Source organism: Muscardinus avellanarius (genome assembly GCF_963383645.1).
Source record: "Muscardinus avellanarius genome assembly, chromosome: 2".
In the NCBI taxonomy this organism is placed as follows: domain Eukaryota; kingdom Metazoa; phylum Chordata; class Mammalia; order Rodentia; family Gliridae; genus Muscardinus; species Muscardinus avellanarius.
This window is the reverse complement of record NC_137787.1, coordinates 36,613,411-36,633,275: the sequence shown is the minus strand read 5'-3', so window position 1 is coordinate 36,633,275 and position 19,865 is coordinate 36,613,411. Positions and strand designations below refer to the sequence as shown.

Genomic DNA, 19,865 nt, shown 5'->3' with positions numbered 1-19,865 from the left:
TATGCAAGTCAAATATATTACTAGATATCTAAGTACTGAATTTCTGATACTGCTCATGGATCTTAAATTAAAACCTTTTGGTTCTACTCATAGTTACTGCACTTACTTCTGCACTCCAAGAAAGCCTAGGAGCGCAATATCTGGCTGCTTGTTCAGTCGCAGAACGCATTCCCAGTAAATGTCTTCCTCACGATCATTGTCCAAAGCGTAGAGCATGAAGAGTGGCGGGTAGAGCCGAGGCAGCAGCACCGGAAGCACTAACCCGGAACTCGTTACTACGTAGCTACGGGACATTGGGGCGGGAGGGCAAGAGCATCTGTTAAAACTCAACACAGAACCAAAGAGATTCAGTTTCTTTTCTTCTTTTATTTGGAAACAGGGTCTCCTAAGCCAGCGCGCGCGGCTGGCTTCGAACCTGCGCAATCCTCCTGTCTCCGCCTCCCAAGCACGGGGATTACAAGCGTGTGCCGCCACGCCTGGCAAGAGTTTCAGTTTCTAAAGGCAAAAGCATGGGAGGGAATATCTTTTAATCTTGGTACTGAGGATTGAATCCAGGGGCATTCTACCCCTAAGCTATGCCCCCAGCCCTTATTATCTTTGAAACAAGGTCTTGCTAAGTTGCTGAGACTGTCTTTGAACCTACAATCCTCCAGTCTCAGCCTTCCAAGTACTGGGATTGCAGGTATGCATCACCACACCAGGTTTGGATGATACATTTTTAAGGATATTAAAACGTTAGGCTATTCTACATATGCAGTTGACATGAGCTTATCTGTGGCTCCAGAGCTGTCTTGGGCCAATTGGGAATGCTATTCAATAACTCACTAACTGAAAATCTACGCTGTTTCCAATTTGAGGCTACTTTCTTTGGGGTCATCTAGGTCAGCACTGTTTGTGGCTAATAAGACTGAAGCCATCGGGAGAACCTAGAGATCACCTGGTCTAAATGCATTGTTGTAGAAACGAGGAGTCTCCTGTGCTAAGATAACCTAGCCCCCAAGCCCTCCTCACCACCTCGCCCAACTCCATTTACCCTGGCTCTGGTGACTCAGATCTGGAATCTGATTTCCCAGTGCAAAAGGACTTCCTTTCCGTTGGTAGAGGAGTAGAGAGAGGAATGGTGCTGCCCTCTTCAGGAAGCTCAGGAAATAAGAACCTAGGATAAAATAATAAAGACAGCTATATACTCTTATGCTTCTAGAGTGGGTTAATAGAGTAAAATTACATGTTTGTAATTAACCCATTTGAGGGCCTATGAAATCAAACTTTATAATCAAGTAAGCATTTCAGTTCTCTGGGATTATTAAGTGATGCTTTCTACAGAATAAAATTTTAGCAGACAGTAGCTAAGAAGGTTCAAGGCTGTTTCAAAATAAAAAACCAAAAAGCTGGGGATACAGCTTGGAGGTAGAATGTTCCTGTTACTTAAATAATAATAATAATGATAATGATGATGATGCAGGCAGTGAGCAATTTTTTTTCTTTCTTTTTCTTCCTGGGAGGTAGGGCACTGGAAATTGAATCCAGGGGCATTCTACCTCTGAGCTATACTCCCAGTGCCTTTTTATTTTTATTCTGAAACAGAATTCCACTAAGTCACTGAGAGTCTTGTTAAATTGCTGAGACTGACATCAAACCTGTAATCCTCCTGTCTCAGCCTCCCAAGTATTGGGATTACTGGTGTGCACCACCACACCTGGTGTGAATAATATTTCTAAAAACCTTTATGGTCTGTAGGTTCTTTTCTAACTATTAAGAAAAGAAAAATTTTGATTTACATAAGGTTTATATTTTTCATACTGGAAATATTATCTGAGGTCAATTTGTACTAAGGTTGACCAGACACTATTGTCATGATAATAAGCAAATGTCAGTAGAAACTAAAAATGGTTAAATAAATTACAAAAATTCAGTTAATATAACACGTGTGTGTGTGTGTGTGTGTGTGTGTGTGTGTGTGTGTGTGTTACTGGATATTGAATCAAGAGGCATTCTACCTCTGAGCTATATCTTCAACCTTATTTTATTTTGGAATAGAGTTTTGCTAAGTTACCACCCACTGGCCTTGAATGTGCAATCTTCCTTGTCTCAGCCTTCCAAGTATGGGCATGCACCACCCTGCCCAGCTTAATGTAAATTAAAAAAAAATTAAGTCAAATTGCTGGAGTTAATTTTTCAAATGATCAAGGGACTAAATTATTTAACTCTACTCCCAGGCCTCGACTTTTGCTCTAGATTTTATCTCTGACTTCTGATATGCTGGTAGGCTCTACAGATTTAAATCTTGACCTTTTTTAATATTTTTACTGGTGCACTGTGGTCATACATAAAGGAGTACAAAATGGCAGAGGCATACATACATGCATCACTCATTTATCCCTTCCCCAATTCCCACCCCCATTCCCTCACCGCTCCCCTCCTTCTCATGCTTGGCTCAGTGACTGACTTTGATACCTTTGTGAATGTGCATCAGACCTTTCAAAGGCAGCTTGTAATCTATTATTGTAGACTTAGGCCTTTCCCCTCTGCCTATCCTAGTTTATAGTTGGGAAAACTAAAAAGGTCACATCTAGCTAATGTTAGGGCTAAAACACGCTCACCCCAGTGATCTTGTTAGTAGATACACTGACCCCCAAACCTGAAACATTTCTAATGGCCAAAACCCAATAAAAGATCTTGCATCTCACAAGCTCAAATCTGCTTCCTGCCTGGAACTCTCTTCCCCAACATGCTTAATAGCTCATGGAAGCACCTTCTTCAAAGTCTTTGCTCAAGTATTACTGGTAAGTCAGGCTTCTGGCCTTCTATGAAACAGCAGCATATTACCTCTAGCCCCATCCTAGCTCCCTTCCTTATTTTTTTCTAAAGCATCCACTGTCCTGACACATTATCTTATTTGCTTACTCTTCCCCATCAGAATGTAAGCTCCATGAGAGCTGGTTTTTGTTTTGTCTTTTTTTTTGCTCTTCTTTGCTCACTGAAGAATCCCTTCAGAGCCTAGAATGGTGGCTAATACACAGAAGTACTCAACAGATATTTGTTAAATAAACAAGACTATATGAAGCTATTATCAAAGGATGGAATACAAATACTCAAGGACAACATTTTAACTTTACTCTGTGGTTAGGTTTTAGACACAAATGGGTCTAAATAAGAAAACTATATTTCATACCAATTAGAAATGAGAAAGAAAACATGCATTTACTTTAGCTTTTGTATACTTAATGCATAAAAACACATCATCTTTGTTTATAGAATAAACATAAATTAAAAATATTTTCATTATTTAATCTATTTAAGAGCCTGTGGCATAAAACCATTTTCTTGATGAGGAGCATGATTGTGATTCTCACAAAGTTTTAATGTCTAGATTTAGGATGAAGATACCCAACCATTAATATAAACTACCACTCCACAGCTTTCGGACTTCAATGAAATATCTCTTACTTCACCAGTTGGAAGATTCTCTTAAGATAGGACTTAATCTCCTTTACAGCTTCCTGCAATAATCGGCGGTTGGCTCCTACGCCCACATACGTCATCCTATACACTGCAACCAGAGTCTCCACAAGTCTGCCCAAGGGGTGCAGAGGAGTGTCACAGGCCTGAGCAGGAAAAGAGCCAAGAGAATCGGTCAACATGCATTAACGACAGGAAAAATCAATCAATAATTTTCAAAACATCAGGAGTCAATATTTGGACCAGGAAAATTCAAATACTTCAATTTTTATGAAAAGTATTGAATCGACCCAAATTATATTGAGCTGAAGTTCCTATCTTCCCTCTCTTTTTTAAATTGACAGATATATCTATATATCTTTATGTGGAATAGGATCATTATTTTTGTACATTGTATACTGATCAACTTAGGATATTTAGGCTATCCATCATTTTAACATTCATCATTTATGATGAGAACATTCAAAACCCTCTCTCCAAGCTAGGCATGGTGGAGCATGCTTATAATCCCAGCATTTGGGAGGCTGAGACAGGAGGATCATGGTTCCCAGACAGCCTCAGCTACTACTTAGTGAGGCCCTTTGCAACTTAGTGAGACAATGTTTCAAAATAGAGAATAAAAAATAGGGCTGGGAGTGTAGCTCAGAGGTAAAATGCCCCTGGGTTCCATCCCCAGTTCCACACACACAAAACAACCCTCGGTCTTTGCTATTTTGAATTATACAGCACTGTTAACTACAATCACCCTCTGTGTAATAGAGTACCGTCACTTATTCTTCTACAAGGAAAACTATTCAGCCATAAAAATGACAAAATTCTGTCATTTGCAGCAACATAAATGGGCCTGGAGATCATTATTAAGAGACATATACCAGGCATAGAAAGGTAAATATCACATGACCTCACTCCTATGTCGAACCTATTTAAATGTTGAACTCACAGAACTAGGGGGGTAGAAAAGTGGCTACTGGAGTTCCTTGTCTTCTTAATAAAAAATTTTAATATATTGGGAAAATAGCTTTTTAGTCTATGGAGTATCACTGAAAGATCCTAGTGTATTTTAAACTTCACAAAAATTATATAAAATATTTCCTTGGAGAAAACCAAATACTGACTGCTTATTATGCTCTGAAACAATCATTTCAGCTCCCTTAATACTCCTCTCTCATAATACTCCTTCCCACACCCCCTACAGAGGCATGTCATACGTCATACTTTAAGTTCTCACTGATCTCACAAGGCTCAGACAGAAGCAAGGCAAAGGGAACATTTCAGGGGTAAGGACACCAGGCTTTCTTCATACAATCTCTAGTTTTCTAATAATACTAACAAAAAGCCACTCTGAGATCTGATGTTGGGTCTCAAAAATCCCATTGGACACTTATTTAACTTACAAAGTTCTATCCTAATAATGGAACAATTTTCAGGTAGAAATGTGTTATCACTCTGATTATCACTATGATATATAACTGCAATGCAATGCACCAGTAAAAGTATGTACAAAAAGAAACGATGTGATCTTAGTCAAGAGAATTAGCAAAAGAAATACTTAGAAAGTAAAACCGGATCAGGTTAACGTCTGCATGATACAATTCTGATTCTACTTTACCTTTATTAAATACTTTTTGATGTCATCATATTTCTCCACAGAGAAGGCACCAACATGCTGTGGGATAAATTCCAAGCTTTCCAATGTCTGTGTCTGTGAACGACTTAGTATTTCTGGACTATAAAAATAGAAATGAAAGCCCATTACGTATTTCACACCAAGAAAGCAAGATAACTGTAAGTGCACACATGGAGTACCCAGCAAGGCTCTGGGCCCAAAGGAGCTCAGTAGTGAGCTGCTGTTAGGTGCTGTTTACATGGCATTCATCAGAACACATTTAATGTCACTTCATACTGACTACAATAAATTATAAACACTTTACTCTGTACCACAGGGTTGAGAAATTCATGACGTTAGCTTGATGACACCCATTACTGATAAGTGGATAATAGAATTAAAGTGAAATGAAAATGAACTCAAAAATAAGGAGGCAATGAGGGAGCTCCAGCGGGCCACAGGGACATATAATGCGGAAAGGGAGGTTGTGGAGCAGAGACTTAAGAGAAGTCACATAGCAACAATCAAGGAAAATTCTGGGCAAAGAAACACTCTATCATTAGGTGATAATCAATTAAGCATCAGAAATAGCACATAATCCTTATTATATTTGTTATGACAAATAAGATCTTAGAGCTGGGGGTGTAGTTCAGTGATATAGTACTTGCCTAGCATGCATGAGGCCCTGGGTTTAATCCTTGGTATCCCCCCCACACACAAACAGAGAAAGAAGGAAGGGAAGAATGAAAAGAAGGAAAAAAGAAAAAGATAGATTAAAAGATCTTTGTGGTAGCAATATCATTTTAGGTAAAGTCCATTCATTCTCAATATTCTGGAACATGTAGCAACAGTTAACAACAGGTAACTGGAGGGCTAAAGTCTCAAGGCTTATATTGAAAGACTATCAGTGAAAGTATACACAAGGGCCAGCCCATGTTTTTTTTTTTTTTATCAATTCTGGGATTTTCCATTCCTTCTTCTGATAAGAGTAGAAAGTAATAATCATGAACTTTATGAATGAAACAATACAATCAGTATCTTTTTATTCCAAATATAATAAAAGGGAAAAGTTCTCCTTCAATTAGTTTCTTAAAACATACACATACAGATAGAAAGCAAAGAGATAGCCGGTGGTGGTGCACGCTTGTAATCCCCGTGCTTGGGAGGTGGAGACAGGAGGATTATGTAGGTTCATAGCCAGCAGCGCTGGCTTAAGAGACCCTAGTTCAAAAATATAAAATAGGTCTGGGAGTGTAGCCCAGAGGTAGAAGGGCTTCCAGGAACCCCAGTACCACAAAAAAAAAAAAAAAAAAAAAGCAAAGAGATAGTATGATATATCTTTTATCTTTTTTTTTTTTTTTTTTTTTTGGTGGTACTGGGGATGACCCTTCTACCTCCGCGCTACACTCCCAGACCTATTTTATATTTTATTTGGAAACAGGGTCTCTTAAGCCAGCAAGGCTGGCTTCGAACCTCTGCATGATCCTTCTGACTCAGCCTCCCAAGCACAGGGATTACAAGCATGCGCCACCACACCCAACTTATATCTTCTATCTTATTTTTTTATTTATTTATTTATTTTTTTTTAATTTTATTTTATTGGTGCACTATATTCATACATCATAGTGGGATACAAACTTTTGTAGACATACATGCACACATCGCCCAGTCAGCCCCCAACCGATCCCCACCCCATTCTCTCCCCATCCCTCCTTCCCATGCTTGGCTTAGTGGTTGACATCTAGTATTATAGCAATTTATCCAAAATTAAAAATGATAATCTCACATAACAGTTTCATTTGTCTGATACCAAGCATTTGATGATTTAAAGATAACATTTCAATATTTCTTTTTGCTTTCTTTCTTACCAGAGCATATTTTTTTTCTGTTTTTTTAGGTGAAACTATCATATATTTATATGTTTATTTTTCAGAAAAAAAATCTATCCTAATATGGAATATGGACTCTAGATACCCAAAACGATCTTGAAAAAGAACAAAGCTAGCAGATATATATTTTCTGATTTCAAACCATATAAAGCTACAATAGTTGAAACAGTGTAGTACTGTTCTAAAGGCAGATATATAGACCATTGGAGTTAAATACAAGCCTAGAGCTAACTTCTTCCCTATATTGTCAAGTTATTTTTGACAAGGTTTCCACGAAGATTTGGTGGTGGAAATAATAATCTTTTAAGTAAATATTATTGAAAAATAATAATTACATGGAAAAGAATAAAATTGGACCCTTACCTAATCCCACATACAAGTATTAACTCAAACTAGATAAAAGACCTAAATATAAATCTTAAGACTATAAACATTTAGGAGAAAATCTGGGTCATAAAACCTCACAACATTGAAATTGGCAGTGATTTCTTGGATATGATTTCAATGGCACAGGCAACAGAAGAATATACAAACTCCCTAAAAAATAAAAGAAAATATTGTATATCCAAAGACAATGTAAACAGAGTTAAAAGTTACTAATAGAATTGGATAAAATATTTCCAAATGCTATATCTGAAGGTATATTAATATTCCAACTAGAAATCCTAAAAATTAACAACAATAAAGGCAAACAATACAATTTAGAGATAGGTAAAAGACTAACATAAATAATGAATCTCCACAAATAACCAATCTTAGTTGTCTGTTGGATGGAAACTCTTGTTTCTCTGGTTCTGGTGAGTGTTACCTATTTCTTCTTTGTAGTTAATCTCTTTGAGTATTTTCTCTAGCGCTGGTTTTGAAGACATAAATTCCTTCAGTTTCTGTTTGTCATGGAAGCTTCTTATTTCTCCATCTAATTTGATAGAAAGCTTTGCTGGATAGGAAATTTTTGGCTGGAAGTTGTTTTCTTTCAGAGTTTGGAATATGTTACTCCAAGCCCTTCTGGCTCTCATGACTTGGTTTGGGAAGTCTGGAGTGATTCTAATTGGTTTGCCTCTGAATGTCACTTGGCCCTTTGTTTTTGTTGCCTTTAAGATTCTCTGCTTGGCTTCCACATTGGTCATTTTGACAATTATATGGCGTGGGGATCCTCTTCTCGGATCCTGTCTAAAGGGAGTTCTATAAGTTTCCTGGACCTGTGTATCAACCTCTTGCTCTATATTTGGAAAATTTTCTGCTATTACTTCCTTGAAGAGATTGTTGATCCCTTTGGTATCACTTTCTTTTCCCTCCTCTATTCCAATTATTCTTAGGTTGGCTCTCTTAAGATGGGCCCATATTTCTTCAATGTCAGATTCCTGCTGTTGGATATCTTTTTCTAGATTAGAAACTATGCATTCATTTTTGGATTGCTCATCTTCTAAGAGCGAGATTCTGTTCTCCATGTGGTCTAATCGTTTGTTTGTGCTTTGAATTGAGGCCTTTACTTCATTAATTGCATCCTTTATCTCTTTTTGGCTCTCTCTGAGTTCTTTTCGAAGCACCTCTATTATTTCTACAGTTATTTTCCTGATTTGATCTTCTAGAAATCTCTGATTTTCTGTTTTATCAGGTTCTGATGTTGTGGGGTTGTGCACATTCATTACTCCAGTGTTATTCCTCTTTCCCATGATTTCGGAGGTTTGTGCCTTCTCTGGGTTCTTCCCTTGGGTCACTATGGCTTCACTTAAGGTGCTCTGGATCTTGAGTCTGTATTATCTCAGACCCCACTACTCCTTTACTGGGTTGTATCACAGAGTCTCCGACCCAGGGAGTCGATAGAGGCTGCTTTAAACTATGGGGGGTGCCAGGTTGCACGCTCTCCTATGGTGTGATATCTCTGCCACCACCACTCCCTCACTGGGTCAAGTCCCAGGAGGCACAATACTGGGATTTCTCCTCTGTGGCCCGCAATTTGACTCACTGTTCTTGAGTACGTAGATGTAGCTGTACTGGACTCGGTGAATTCACTGCTGCTGCCGCCGCCAGTGGCAATATGGCGCCTCTGCCACGCCCTCGGCCATGAGGCTGGCGTATTTTTTCTTCTCTGGTTTTGATTTCCACTCTGAATCCCTGCAGCGTGTGCTGAGCTCAGCCACTGGGAGCTTTAAATGCTGTCTGCGCCGAAAGATCCCGCCTGGCTGTTCCGCATCGGCTCACCTCGGCTTGCTGTAGCCGTCCGTTGAGTTCGCCGCTGCCGCCGGCAGTATGGCGCTGCTGCCGCGTCCTCGGGCGCGTGTGTCTCCTCTGTGGCCCTGAGCTCTGTTCTCAGTCCGCTTTCTCTCTGGAGCCTGGTGGTTTTTTTGTTTTTCTGGTGATGGTGTTTTCTGGCTATGAAAGTCGCTCTTTTTGTGGTAATGGAGATTGGTTGTTAGCGGGACTCTTAAGCCCCGCTTTTCTCGGTCGCCATCTTCCCGGAAGTCCTATATCTTCTATCTTAAATCCCAATTTGGGAGGGGGGTTCAATTAGAATCTAGACTAAGCTCTCTAGGCTAGAATAACAACTATATTTATTAGACTTTATTGTGAGACATTTAAACTTTCTGAAATATTTTTCAATCTCTGGAATTTAATTTCTATATAATTATATTATACTCAATATCTTATAATTATTTGAAAACTGGCAATTTATTCAAAGAATTAGGTAGCCTTTAGGAAACTAGATCATTTGATTCAGAACAGACATTTGTATTCTAAATAAATGGACAAGTTTTCAACAATTTTGGAGTATTAGAAAGCAACTAACATGTAAGTAAAAACTAGCATAAAAGTAACTTTAAAAATCAAATGTATGTAAATAAACACATAGATCAAAGAAAGCTCTTTGATATTTTAATAATAAAGGAATAGCTCAATTTCCTAGTATTAGTACTCGAGATAAGTAAAGATTCTGCTATAGAGATCAGTAAATTCTTTATTGAGCTAAGCAAAGCTCATGAGAGTTACTGGCTAAGTTAATAAGTAAGTAAATACAAAAAAAGGAAGATGGAGAAGATACAAGAGCGAAAAAAGGGAAAACCAAAAAGTTCATTTTTAGCTTTTCTTTTAGTACTCAAAAGCGTTGTGCTACTTCTTCCTGGCCTCCAAGTTTCTGAAGAGACTGTACGTGAGCTGCTGCTGCTACTATAAGCCATGCGTAACTTTTCCCTGGCTGCCTTCAATCTGAACTTGTGTCCCTGTACATAAATACCTCTCGACTTCTTCAGGACAGGGTTTGTTCAGCTTCTTGAATCTATAGGTTCATGTCTTTCACCAAATCTGAGAAGTTTTCAATGATTATTTCTTAAAAAAATTTTCCACCTCACATTTTTTTCTTTACTTTTAGAATTTTCGGGAAATATTTTTAGTCCCGTAGGTCCTCAGGCTTTCTTTCTTTTTCTTTCTTTTCTTTTCTTTCTTTCTCTCTCTCTCTCTCTCGCTCTTGCTCTCTCTGTTTTCCTCTCTGTTGTTCAGCTAAGTAAGAGTAATTCCTACTAATCTACTTATTATTTTGGTTATAGAATTTTTTCTAAAACTTTGACTTAATTTGAATTTATATCTTCTCTTTCTCTGCTGATATTTTCACTTTAATACTTGTTTTAGAGATGTCTATGATTATTATCTGAGCATTTTTTTTTTTTTTTTTGGTGGTACTGGGGTTCCTGGAAGCCCTTCTACCTTAGGGCTACACTCTCAGACCTATTTTATACTTTTATATTTGGAAACAGGGTCTCTAGGCCAGCACGGCTGGCTTTGAACCTGCGCGATCCTCCTGTCTCCGCCTCCCAAGCGCGGGGATTACAAGCGTGCGCCACCACGCCCGGCATCTGAGCATTTTTAATAGCCACTCTAAACTTGTCAGGTAACTCTAACATCTATGTCATCTCATCACTCTTGTCTGTTGGTTATCTCCCCAAAATTAGTTGAGATTTTTATGGTCACTCTGGGACTTATTTACATCCTGTGGAGAATACTGAAATGGATAAAAGATTAAAACAGCTGGCCTGGACTACTGTCTTTAGAAGGGACCTACTTTTAAGGTTGGCCCTTGGCTGGAGCCTGGGAACTCAGCTTACTAAAAGTTCCCTATAGGAAGCCATCCCTACCAGATAAATGTATATGCTGTCCACAGACTGTATTAACAATGTGATTCATGACAAGTGTCTGTTTTCCTTCTGGGATGTGGAAATCTGGTGTTGCTGGCATAGGCTGCCCACATGACCAGCTGCCAATAAAAACCCACAGGCACTGAGCCTCTCTTGTTCACAGCTGCTCTAGTAGCTGCCATGTATTCCTCTACAGAAGGACCTGGACGCCAGGGCGTGAGAGGATGGAGGGAAGGAAATGGAGAGAATCAGGCGCAGCCTCTGTTCTGAGTTTCAGGAGTCCTTGTTTCACTCTTTGAGCCAGAACCAGAGGGCTTTGTCTGGATCTCTACTACATGACTATTTATTTTCAGGTTCCAGGTTATGTTGACTTCAGGCTGAGAAACTGGAGCCAAAACTCAGAAAACTCATCACTGGTTTGCTGGTGTACTGGACTCTGGTGTTCTTCCTTATTCTACTTCCTGGTACTTTCTCTTCAGAGTTCTCAAACAGCTATCCATAAGTCTGTCCAGGTTTAATAGTTGAGTTTAACAGAGGATAAAGAAGGTATACTTGAACCTATCCAGAAGAAGTACATCATTAGCTTTTTTTGTTTTTTTTTTCTGGGAGGGTACTAGGGTTAAACCCAGGGACAGTCTACCTTTAAGCTATACTCTCAATTCTATTTTATTTTTTATTTTGAAACGAGGCCTCACTAAGTAGCTGAGGCTAGCCTTTAACCTGTGATCCTCTGTCTTAGCCTCCCAAGTACTAGGATTACATGCATATGCCATCATACCTGGCCATCAGTACTTTTTAAATAAAGTTATATTTTGTAATTAAATGTAATGAGCCTTGACTACTTCTTGGTTTTAAGTTTCACCTTCCTAACATGCGCTATCCTCTGCTGGGCAGGCCTTCACTCACCTGTCTTTATGCTGACGCCGATTGGTGGTCAAGGCCACAGCAATATTGTCCCAGGCTTTCCAAACTTCCCCTTGGCCTGGGCTCTCACAACCCAGCTGATGCCAACATTCATCAAACACTGCTTTCCATTTCTCATCAGCTGCCACGGCCAGGTTTCCCAGCTTCCTACTGAAAAATTCATATCGGTATTTTATTAGTCAGTTCTTTTGGTTCTTAAAATCATTCTGAAAAATAGAAACTAATACACAATTGATAATATTCCTGTGGTCCAAAATGATGGTAGTTCTATTTTTAACACATTGAATGAAAATCTAGAAGAGATGTTTGTCAGCTAATTAGTTTTACTAGACAATAAACTACATGATTGTCAAGCATAAAACACAGCAGAATTGACTCCTCTGCCTCTTACGTTTCCACAGAATTTACTTCATAAAGTTCATTCCAAATAAAACTTAGGACTTTCTATACTTTGCACATTTCAAGATGAGAACTGTGAGAAGCATTACACACTAGGTTGTAAAAATACTCTAAAAATAAACAAAGTACAAAAAATATATCAAGCCCCCATTGGAATAAAAAATCTGAGATCTTGCCGGGCGTGGTGGCGCATGCTTGTAATCCCCGCGCTTGGGAGGCAGAGAAAGGAGGATCGCACAGGTTCGAAGCCAGACATTCTGGCTTAGGAGACCCTGTTTTCAAATAAAAATATAAAAAGTATGTCTGGGAGTATAGCCCGGAGGTAGAAGGGTTTCCAGGAACCCCAGTACCACAAAAATAAATAAATAAATAAATAAATAAATAAATAAATAAATAAAATAAAATCTGAGATCCTACCAAAATACAAAAACAAAGCTAAAGATACAATCAATGGAAGAAAGACATAAGGCAAAGACTTGGAAGAACAAATACATTTAGTTTTTGCCTTTTTCCTCATACATGCAGACTGTACTATTCCATTTGGTGTGGGCATATACGTGTAAATGTCTGATCTTTACTTTTCAATCAAGTTATATAGAAATTCTGCTTAAGAATGCTTTTTTGGTTGGACACCTGTAACATTAACAGCAAGATTACTTCTATACCTATTTTTATTTTAAACACCTATCACTAAGGTTTATAATTTAAGTCAAGAATATAAATTTAGTTATCTATACCAGTGTCAGTTATAAAATCTTTAAAAAATTGATTTTGCTTTTAAAAGATTAACCAGCTTTTATGAATACAAGACAACTCAAAACATCACTAATTAATCTAGAATTAACATCAGTTACTCACAAAATTTTGGGTTTGTCTTTATCACTGTCATACAGACTAGGTTTGAAGTAGGTTCCAGTGATTTTTATTCCAGATCCCCATTCTCCATTAAAATAACCTTCAATATAATCTCCATTTGACATAGTCAGTGTTCCCTAAGCAAAATTAGAGGAAAAAATGTGGACTGAGAAAAATCAATTTCAAATTAGAAAATTAAGAAGAAAAAACCATCAAATGGTTAACACTGTCCTTTTTAATTTGCTTTTTACCAATCTCTAACTCTTTGATAAACGAACAAAACAATGTGTGCACATACATGTCCAAAAGTATATGAAAATAATTCATGAGTAAAAGAAAAAAATCCACTGGAAATATTTTTGGTTGTATAAAACAAATACACAAAATTATTAAATTTTTGGAATGAAGCTAAAGCAGCACTTAGGAGCAAATTTTTAAATTTTTTTATTGGTATAAGTGTGAATGTAGCATGATCAACCTGGACACTAATTGGTTGGGTAGGAGGGGAAGCAGGAGGGAGGGTACTTGGTGCCCTCTAAAATGGATTACTGCCTTCTAAAAGGTCTTCAGGGAAGTTCCTTACAACCTTTTGCCCTTCTGCCTTCTAGCATGCGAGTGTCTGCCTGTTCCACATGATCACATCATAATGTGGATCTTTTTTTTTTGTTTTTTTTCGTGGTACTGGGGATGGAACACAGGAGCCTTCTACCTCTGGGCTACACTCCCAGACCTATTTTATATTTTATTTGGAAACAGGGATTCTTAAGTCAGCTGAGGCTGGCTTGGCACCTGCATGATCCTCCTGTCTCAGCCTCCCAAGCACGGGGATTACAAGTGTGTGCCACCATGCCCAGCTAATGTGGATCATATTGACAGTAGCATACATTCACATGGTACTTGGTGCCCTCCCCCATTTCCTCTCCTCCCCCACCAATAAGTGTCCAGGTGACCATGCTACATTCACACTTACACATATTTGGATGTAGCTCCTCCATTAATTAACTTCTTCCTCTCCTATTCTTCCTTTCTAGCTTTGCTGAGGTTTCTACTCCATTATGTAGAGTCCCTCTGGTATCCCTAATACTCCCTAGTTTGGGCATATTAGAGAAAACATATGTCCCTTCTCTGTCTGTGCTTGGCTGATCTTAGGAGCAAATTTATAGCTGTTAACACCTAGCTTCAAAATAAGAAAGATTTCAAACTGGTAAGATGAAATTTCATCGTACAAAACTAGAACAAGGAGAACAAATAAAATCAAAGAAGCTGAAAAGAAATAACAAGATTAGAGTAGAAATCAATAAAACAGAAAAAAAAAATATTAAAAAAATTAATAAAACCAGAAGTTGCTGCTGCTGCTGCTTCTTTTTTTGGGGGTGGTGGTGGTGGTACTGGGTTTCCTAGAAACCCTCTACCTCCAGGTTACACTCCCAGACCTATTTTTTATATTATTTTTATTTGGAAACAGGGTCTCTTAGGCCAGGGAAGCTGACTTTGAACCTGCGCGATCCTCTTGTCTCCGCCTCCCAAACACAGGGATTACAAATGTGCACCACCACGCCTGGCCAGAAGTTGCTTCTTTGAAAAGGTACACAAAAACCAGGTGTGGTGGCGCACGCTTGTAATCCCAGTATTTGGAAGGCTGAGACTGGAGGATTGCAGTTCACAGACAGTCTCAGTTACTTAGTGAGGCCCTCTGCAATTCAGTGAGACACTGTTTCAAAATAAAGAATAAAATATAGGGCAGAGGGTGTAGCTTGGAGGTCGAATGCCCCTGAGTTCCATCCTCAGACACCCCCCCCTCAAAAAAAAGGTACACAAAATTAAAAAATAATTAGCTATAAGATTAAGAAAGAAGATTACAAAATCAAGGATAAAATGGTATATTATTATTATCCTTACAGAAATTTAAAAGGTTAAAAGGTGCTATGGCTTCAATGTGTGCCCCCTTCAAAATTAATGTTGAAATTTAATTCTCATTGGAGTGGGATTAAAAGGTGGGACCTTTGTGGGAAGTGATTAAGTCCTGAGTTTCTGCCCTTTTAATCCCACTCCAATGAGAATTAAGTTTCAACAGTAAGTTAAGTCACAAGCAAAGAACAAGGAAATCAGTGCTCTTGCTGAGCCTAAACTCACTGGCCACAGAGGCCAGAGGTCAGCATTATGTAGTATCACAGGCTCCCAATTAGCAGAATAATGGTGAGATCTGTGGGGCACTAAATCCCTACCAGCAGGCTGCAGGCTCTAAACAAAACATCATAGTCTCTGACCATGTGGAGTTTGGGCCTGGAGAGCATAGTAGCCTGTAGTCAATCAGAGACTCCTGTTTAGCTGCACTAAGAACTGTATCTACTTAAAATGGCTCTGGGAAACAAGTTCAAAAGTTTGATTATATGAGTCAGATTGGTAGAGGCAAATATATAACCCATCATAGACCTTATTACAAAGGGATAACAAATAGACACAGGACTTACACACAAAGAGGAAGAAGATGCCAAAATAACAGAAACACAAACCTGAGAATTCTGAAAATATGAGAATGAAGAACAAGAAAAAAAATAAACTCCCACAATTCAACAAGGGAAATCTCTAATACTGATCTGCAGAAAATGCAAGGAAAATTCCAAATTTTGATCTTCAATATAATGAAAGGCCTCAGAGAAAGTATACAGAAAATAAAGGAGGAAATTAAGGCCCTAAGAAAGAAACAAAAACAAACAAAAGAAAGCTTTGAGTGAAATGAAGGAGTCAATAAATGAATTAAAGACCACAACAGAAACCAACTCTGGCAGGCTAGACCACATGGAAATCAGGGTATCATTCTTGGAAGACAATTTATTCCATACTAAAAATAGTCAACATTATACAGAAGACATTAAAACAACACAACCTAAAAATCTAAGAGATATGGGACAATACAAAAATGTCCTAAATTACAGATAAAAGGCTTTGAAGGTCTAGAAACACAAACCAAGGGTATCAGAAAACTCATCAGAGAAATAATTTCAGAGAATTTCCCAATCATAGAAAAAGACGTGGACACCCAAATACAGGAGATATTCAGAACACCATTAAGACAAAACCAAAGAACCTCCCCAAGCCACATAATAATCAAAATGACAGAGGTCAAAACAATAAAAATCACTCAAGACTTTCAATACAAGTCATTAATGCAAGGAGGGATAGGTATGATGTACTCCAGACTCTGGAAGAAAACATCTTTCAACCAAGATTGCTACATCCAGCAAAGATATCATTCAAAATAGATGAAGAAATAGACATTACAATATAAGCAGAAACTAAAATAATTCATGACCACCAAGCTAACACTAGAAAAAGCTACTTAAAGAAATAAAACACAAAGAAGAAAAAGGAACCAAATTCCAGAATGAGAGAAGAGGCAAACTCTACTAGGTGAGTAACTAAGCAAAGAAGAAATAACACTACATCAAACAAAAAATAAAACTCAAAATGACAAGGACAAAAATCATATCACAGTAACAACAGTGAGCATCAAAGGTCTTAACTTATGGGCAACTGATTTTTGACAAAGGTGCTAGACACATCTGTTGGAGAAAAGACAGTCTTCTCAACAAATGGTTTGGGAAAACTGGTTATCCATTTGTAGAAAAATAGAACTAAATTCTATCCTCTCACTCTGCAGAGGAGTCAACTTGAGATGGAACAAAGACCTGGAGACCAGGACTATGAAGCTACTAGAGGAGGGCACAGGTTAAACACTCCAATATACAGGCACAGGTAGAAATTTCTCATCAAGACCTCCAAAACTCAGAAAATTCAAACAAGAATTAATAAGTGGAATGGCATCAAACTAAAAAGTTTCTGCTCGTCAAAGGAAATTATCAAGGGTCTAAAGAAAAAGCCTACAGAATGGGAGAAGATCTTTGCTAGTCATCCCTCTGACAGAGGACTAATATCTAGAATATCAAAGAATTTTAAAGACTTTACACTAAAAGAACAAATAGCCCAATCAAGAAACGGGCAACTGAATTGAAGAGACACTTACAAAAGAGATATAAATGGCCAGTAAATACATGAAAAAAATGTTCAACATCATTAGCAATTAGGGAGATGCAAATCAAAACTATACGGAGATTCCATCTAACCCCAATGAGAATGGCAATCATCAAGAAGTAAAAATAAATAAATAAATAAATAAATAAATAAATAAATGTTGGCAAGGGTGTGAGGAAATAGGAACTCTTCTACACTGTTGGTGGGATTGCAAACTACTGCAGCCACTATGGAAATAAGTGTGGAGATTTCTCAGAAAACTGGGAATGGACTCACCATATGATCTGGCTATATCACTCTGAGTATCTTTCCAAATGGGCCAAATTCAGAGAACTGCAGTAATATATGCATTCCCATATTCCTAGCAGCACAATTCACAATAGCCAAATTATAGAACCAACCTAGGTATCCATCAACAGATGAATGAATTACAAAATTATAGAAAATACACACAATGGAATTCTGCTCAGCAATAAAGATGAACAAAATTATGTCATTTGCAAGAAAATGTAAGGATCTTGAGAACATTATATTAAGCAAAATTAGTCAGTTACAGAAAGTGATGGGATCATGTGTTTTCTCTAATATACGTAAACTAGGAAGTAATTGGGATACCACAGGGACTCTAGAAAATGGAGGATAAAAGTCAGTGTAGCCAAAGAGGTGGTTTAACAGAGGGGAGGGAGAAGACTGAGGTTCATTAATGTAAATACTACCATTGACTATGTGTACATATGTGAATAAACCAACAGCAATCTCAATGCTCTATATTGGGAAGGGAAAAAATGGAGAGGTGGAGGGGCACCAGGTGTTATGTCCATGTATGTCATTGTCAACATGATTTATATTATAATGTGAGACTATAATGCACTTTCTTCTTCTTTTTTTTTTTTTTTTGGTGGTACTAGGGTTCCTGGAAACCCTTCTACCTCTGGGCTACACTCCTAGACCTATTTTATACTTTTTTATTTGGAAACAGTGTCTCTTAAGTCAGTACGGCTGGCTTTAAACCTGTGTGATCCTCCTGTCTCCGCCTCCCAAGCGTGGGGATTACAAGCGTGCACCACCACACCTGGCTATAATGCACTTTCAATAAAAGCATATTAAAAATAAATAAATGCAAATACATACATCTATTATAAAAAAAACTATAAAACTTTAATTTTATGGTACTAGGGATGGAACAGAAGACCTCAAATATGTTAGGCAAAAGCTCTACCACTGAGCTCCCTCCCAGCCCACTATAAAATTAAAAGAATCATTCATAAAAGTTTTTGTGACAAAGCAGATTTCAAAGGCACCAGTTATGAAAGAGGATAAGCCTCAGGCTGGGAAAAACGTATAAATCACATATCTGAAAAGGACTTATATCCAGAATATATAAAAAACTCTTACAATTTAACAAAAGGGGTACAACCAACCAAATTTTAAAATTCAGAAAAAGATTTTAAAAGACATTTCACTAAAGAGAGCATATGAATCACTAATGAGCACATGGAAATATGCAGAAATATGCAGTGCTTCATAAGTCACTAAGTAAAGGCAAGTGAAGGCCACATTGGAATGGCTACTAAAAAAAAAAGCCAGGAGTGGCAGCACATGCTTGTACGTGGGAGGCTGAGACAGGAGGATCGCAGGTTTACAGCCAGCCTCGGCAACTTAGTGAGGACCTCCACAACTTAGTGAGACCCTGCTTCAAAATAAAGAATAAAAATAGGGCTGGGCGTGTAACTAGGAGGTAGAATGCCCCTGGGTTCCACCCTCAGTACCACACACACAAAAATAAAAAAAAACAGAACATAACAAATATTGGTTAAGATATAGAGAAATTAGAATCTCAGGTGTGGTGGTGCATGCCTGTAATTCTAGTACTTGGGAGGTTGAGACAGGAGGATCACGAGTTCAAGTCCAGTCCAGACTCAGCAACTTAGAGAGGCCCTAACAGTAAACACACATGTGCACACACACAATCTCACACACTGCTGGTGGGAATATAAAATGGTACAGCCAGATTGGAAAACATTTTGGCAGTTTCTTAATATGTTAAATATCATTTTGCCATATAATTCAGCAATTATACTCCTAGTTATCTACTCAAGAGAAATTAAAACATGGGTCTACACAAGAAGCTGTATTCAAATGTCTATGGCAGCATTGGTCACAACAGTCTAGAGTTAGAAATATCCCAATGTTCATTAAGTAGTGAGAGGATAAATAAAATGTGGTTTGGAATGCCATTCAGCAATAAAAAAAAGAATAAAGTACTATATATGCTTCAATATGGGAAAACCTCAAAAATATGACAGTAAGTGTAAAAAGCCACACAAAAGAAAACACATGCATGATTCCATTTATTAGAATGGTACAGAAATGGAAATCTACAGGCAGCATTGATATTGCCTGGGACTGACAGAAGAAACAGGAGAGACTGTGAATAGCTGGAGAGATTTTTTCAAATATCTGTAGTGATAATTGTACTATATGTTTATTAAAAATCACTGAAATATATACTTAGCAACAATTAATCTTATGGCATGCAAATTAACTTTCTAAAAGTCAAGAAAAATTAGCAAA

General features: G+C 37.9%; 1 protein-coding gene across 2 annotated transcripts in view; it reads right to left on the bottom strand.

Moving 5' to 3' along the window:
* ALS2 (alsin Rho guanine nucleotide exchange factor ALS2) overlaps positions 1 to 19,865 on the bottom strand; it is a gene marked incomplete at both ends in the record, with an annotated part of 77,831 nt that overhangs the window by 6,398 nt on the left and 51,568 nt on the right. Inside the window, 6 exons of one of the 2 annotated variants that reach the window (XM_080689074.1) lie at positions 107 to 283; positions 1,034 to 1,156; positions 3,448 to 3,605; positions 5,069 to 5,186; positions 11,988 to 12,155; positions 13,263 to 13,396. In XM_080689074.1, the coding sequence (XP_080545200.1) occupies positions 107 to 283; positions 1,034 to 1,156; positions 3,448 to 3,605; positions 5,069 to 5,186; positions 11,988 to 12,155; positions 13,263 to 13,396 (878 nt within the window). The remainder of the gene's footprint in view (positions 1 to 106; positions 284 to 1,033; positions 1,157 to 3,447; positions 3,606 to 5,068; positions 5,187 to 11,987; positions 12,156 to 13,262; positions 13,397 to 19,865) is intronic. The other variant, XM_080689075.1, reaches the window with a different exon arrangement.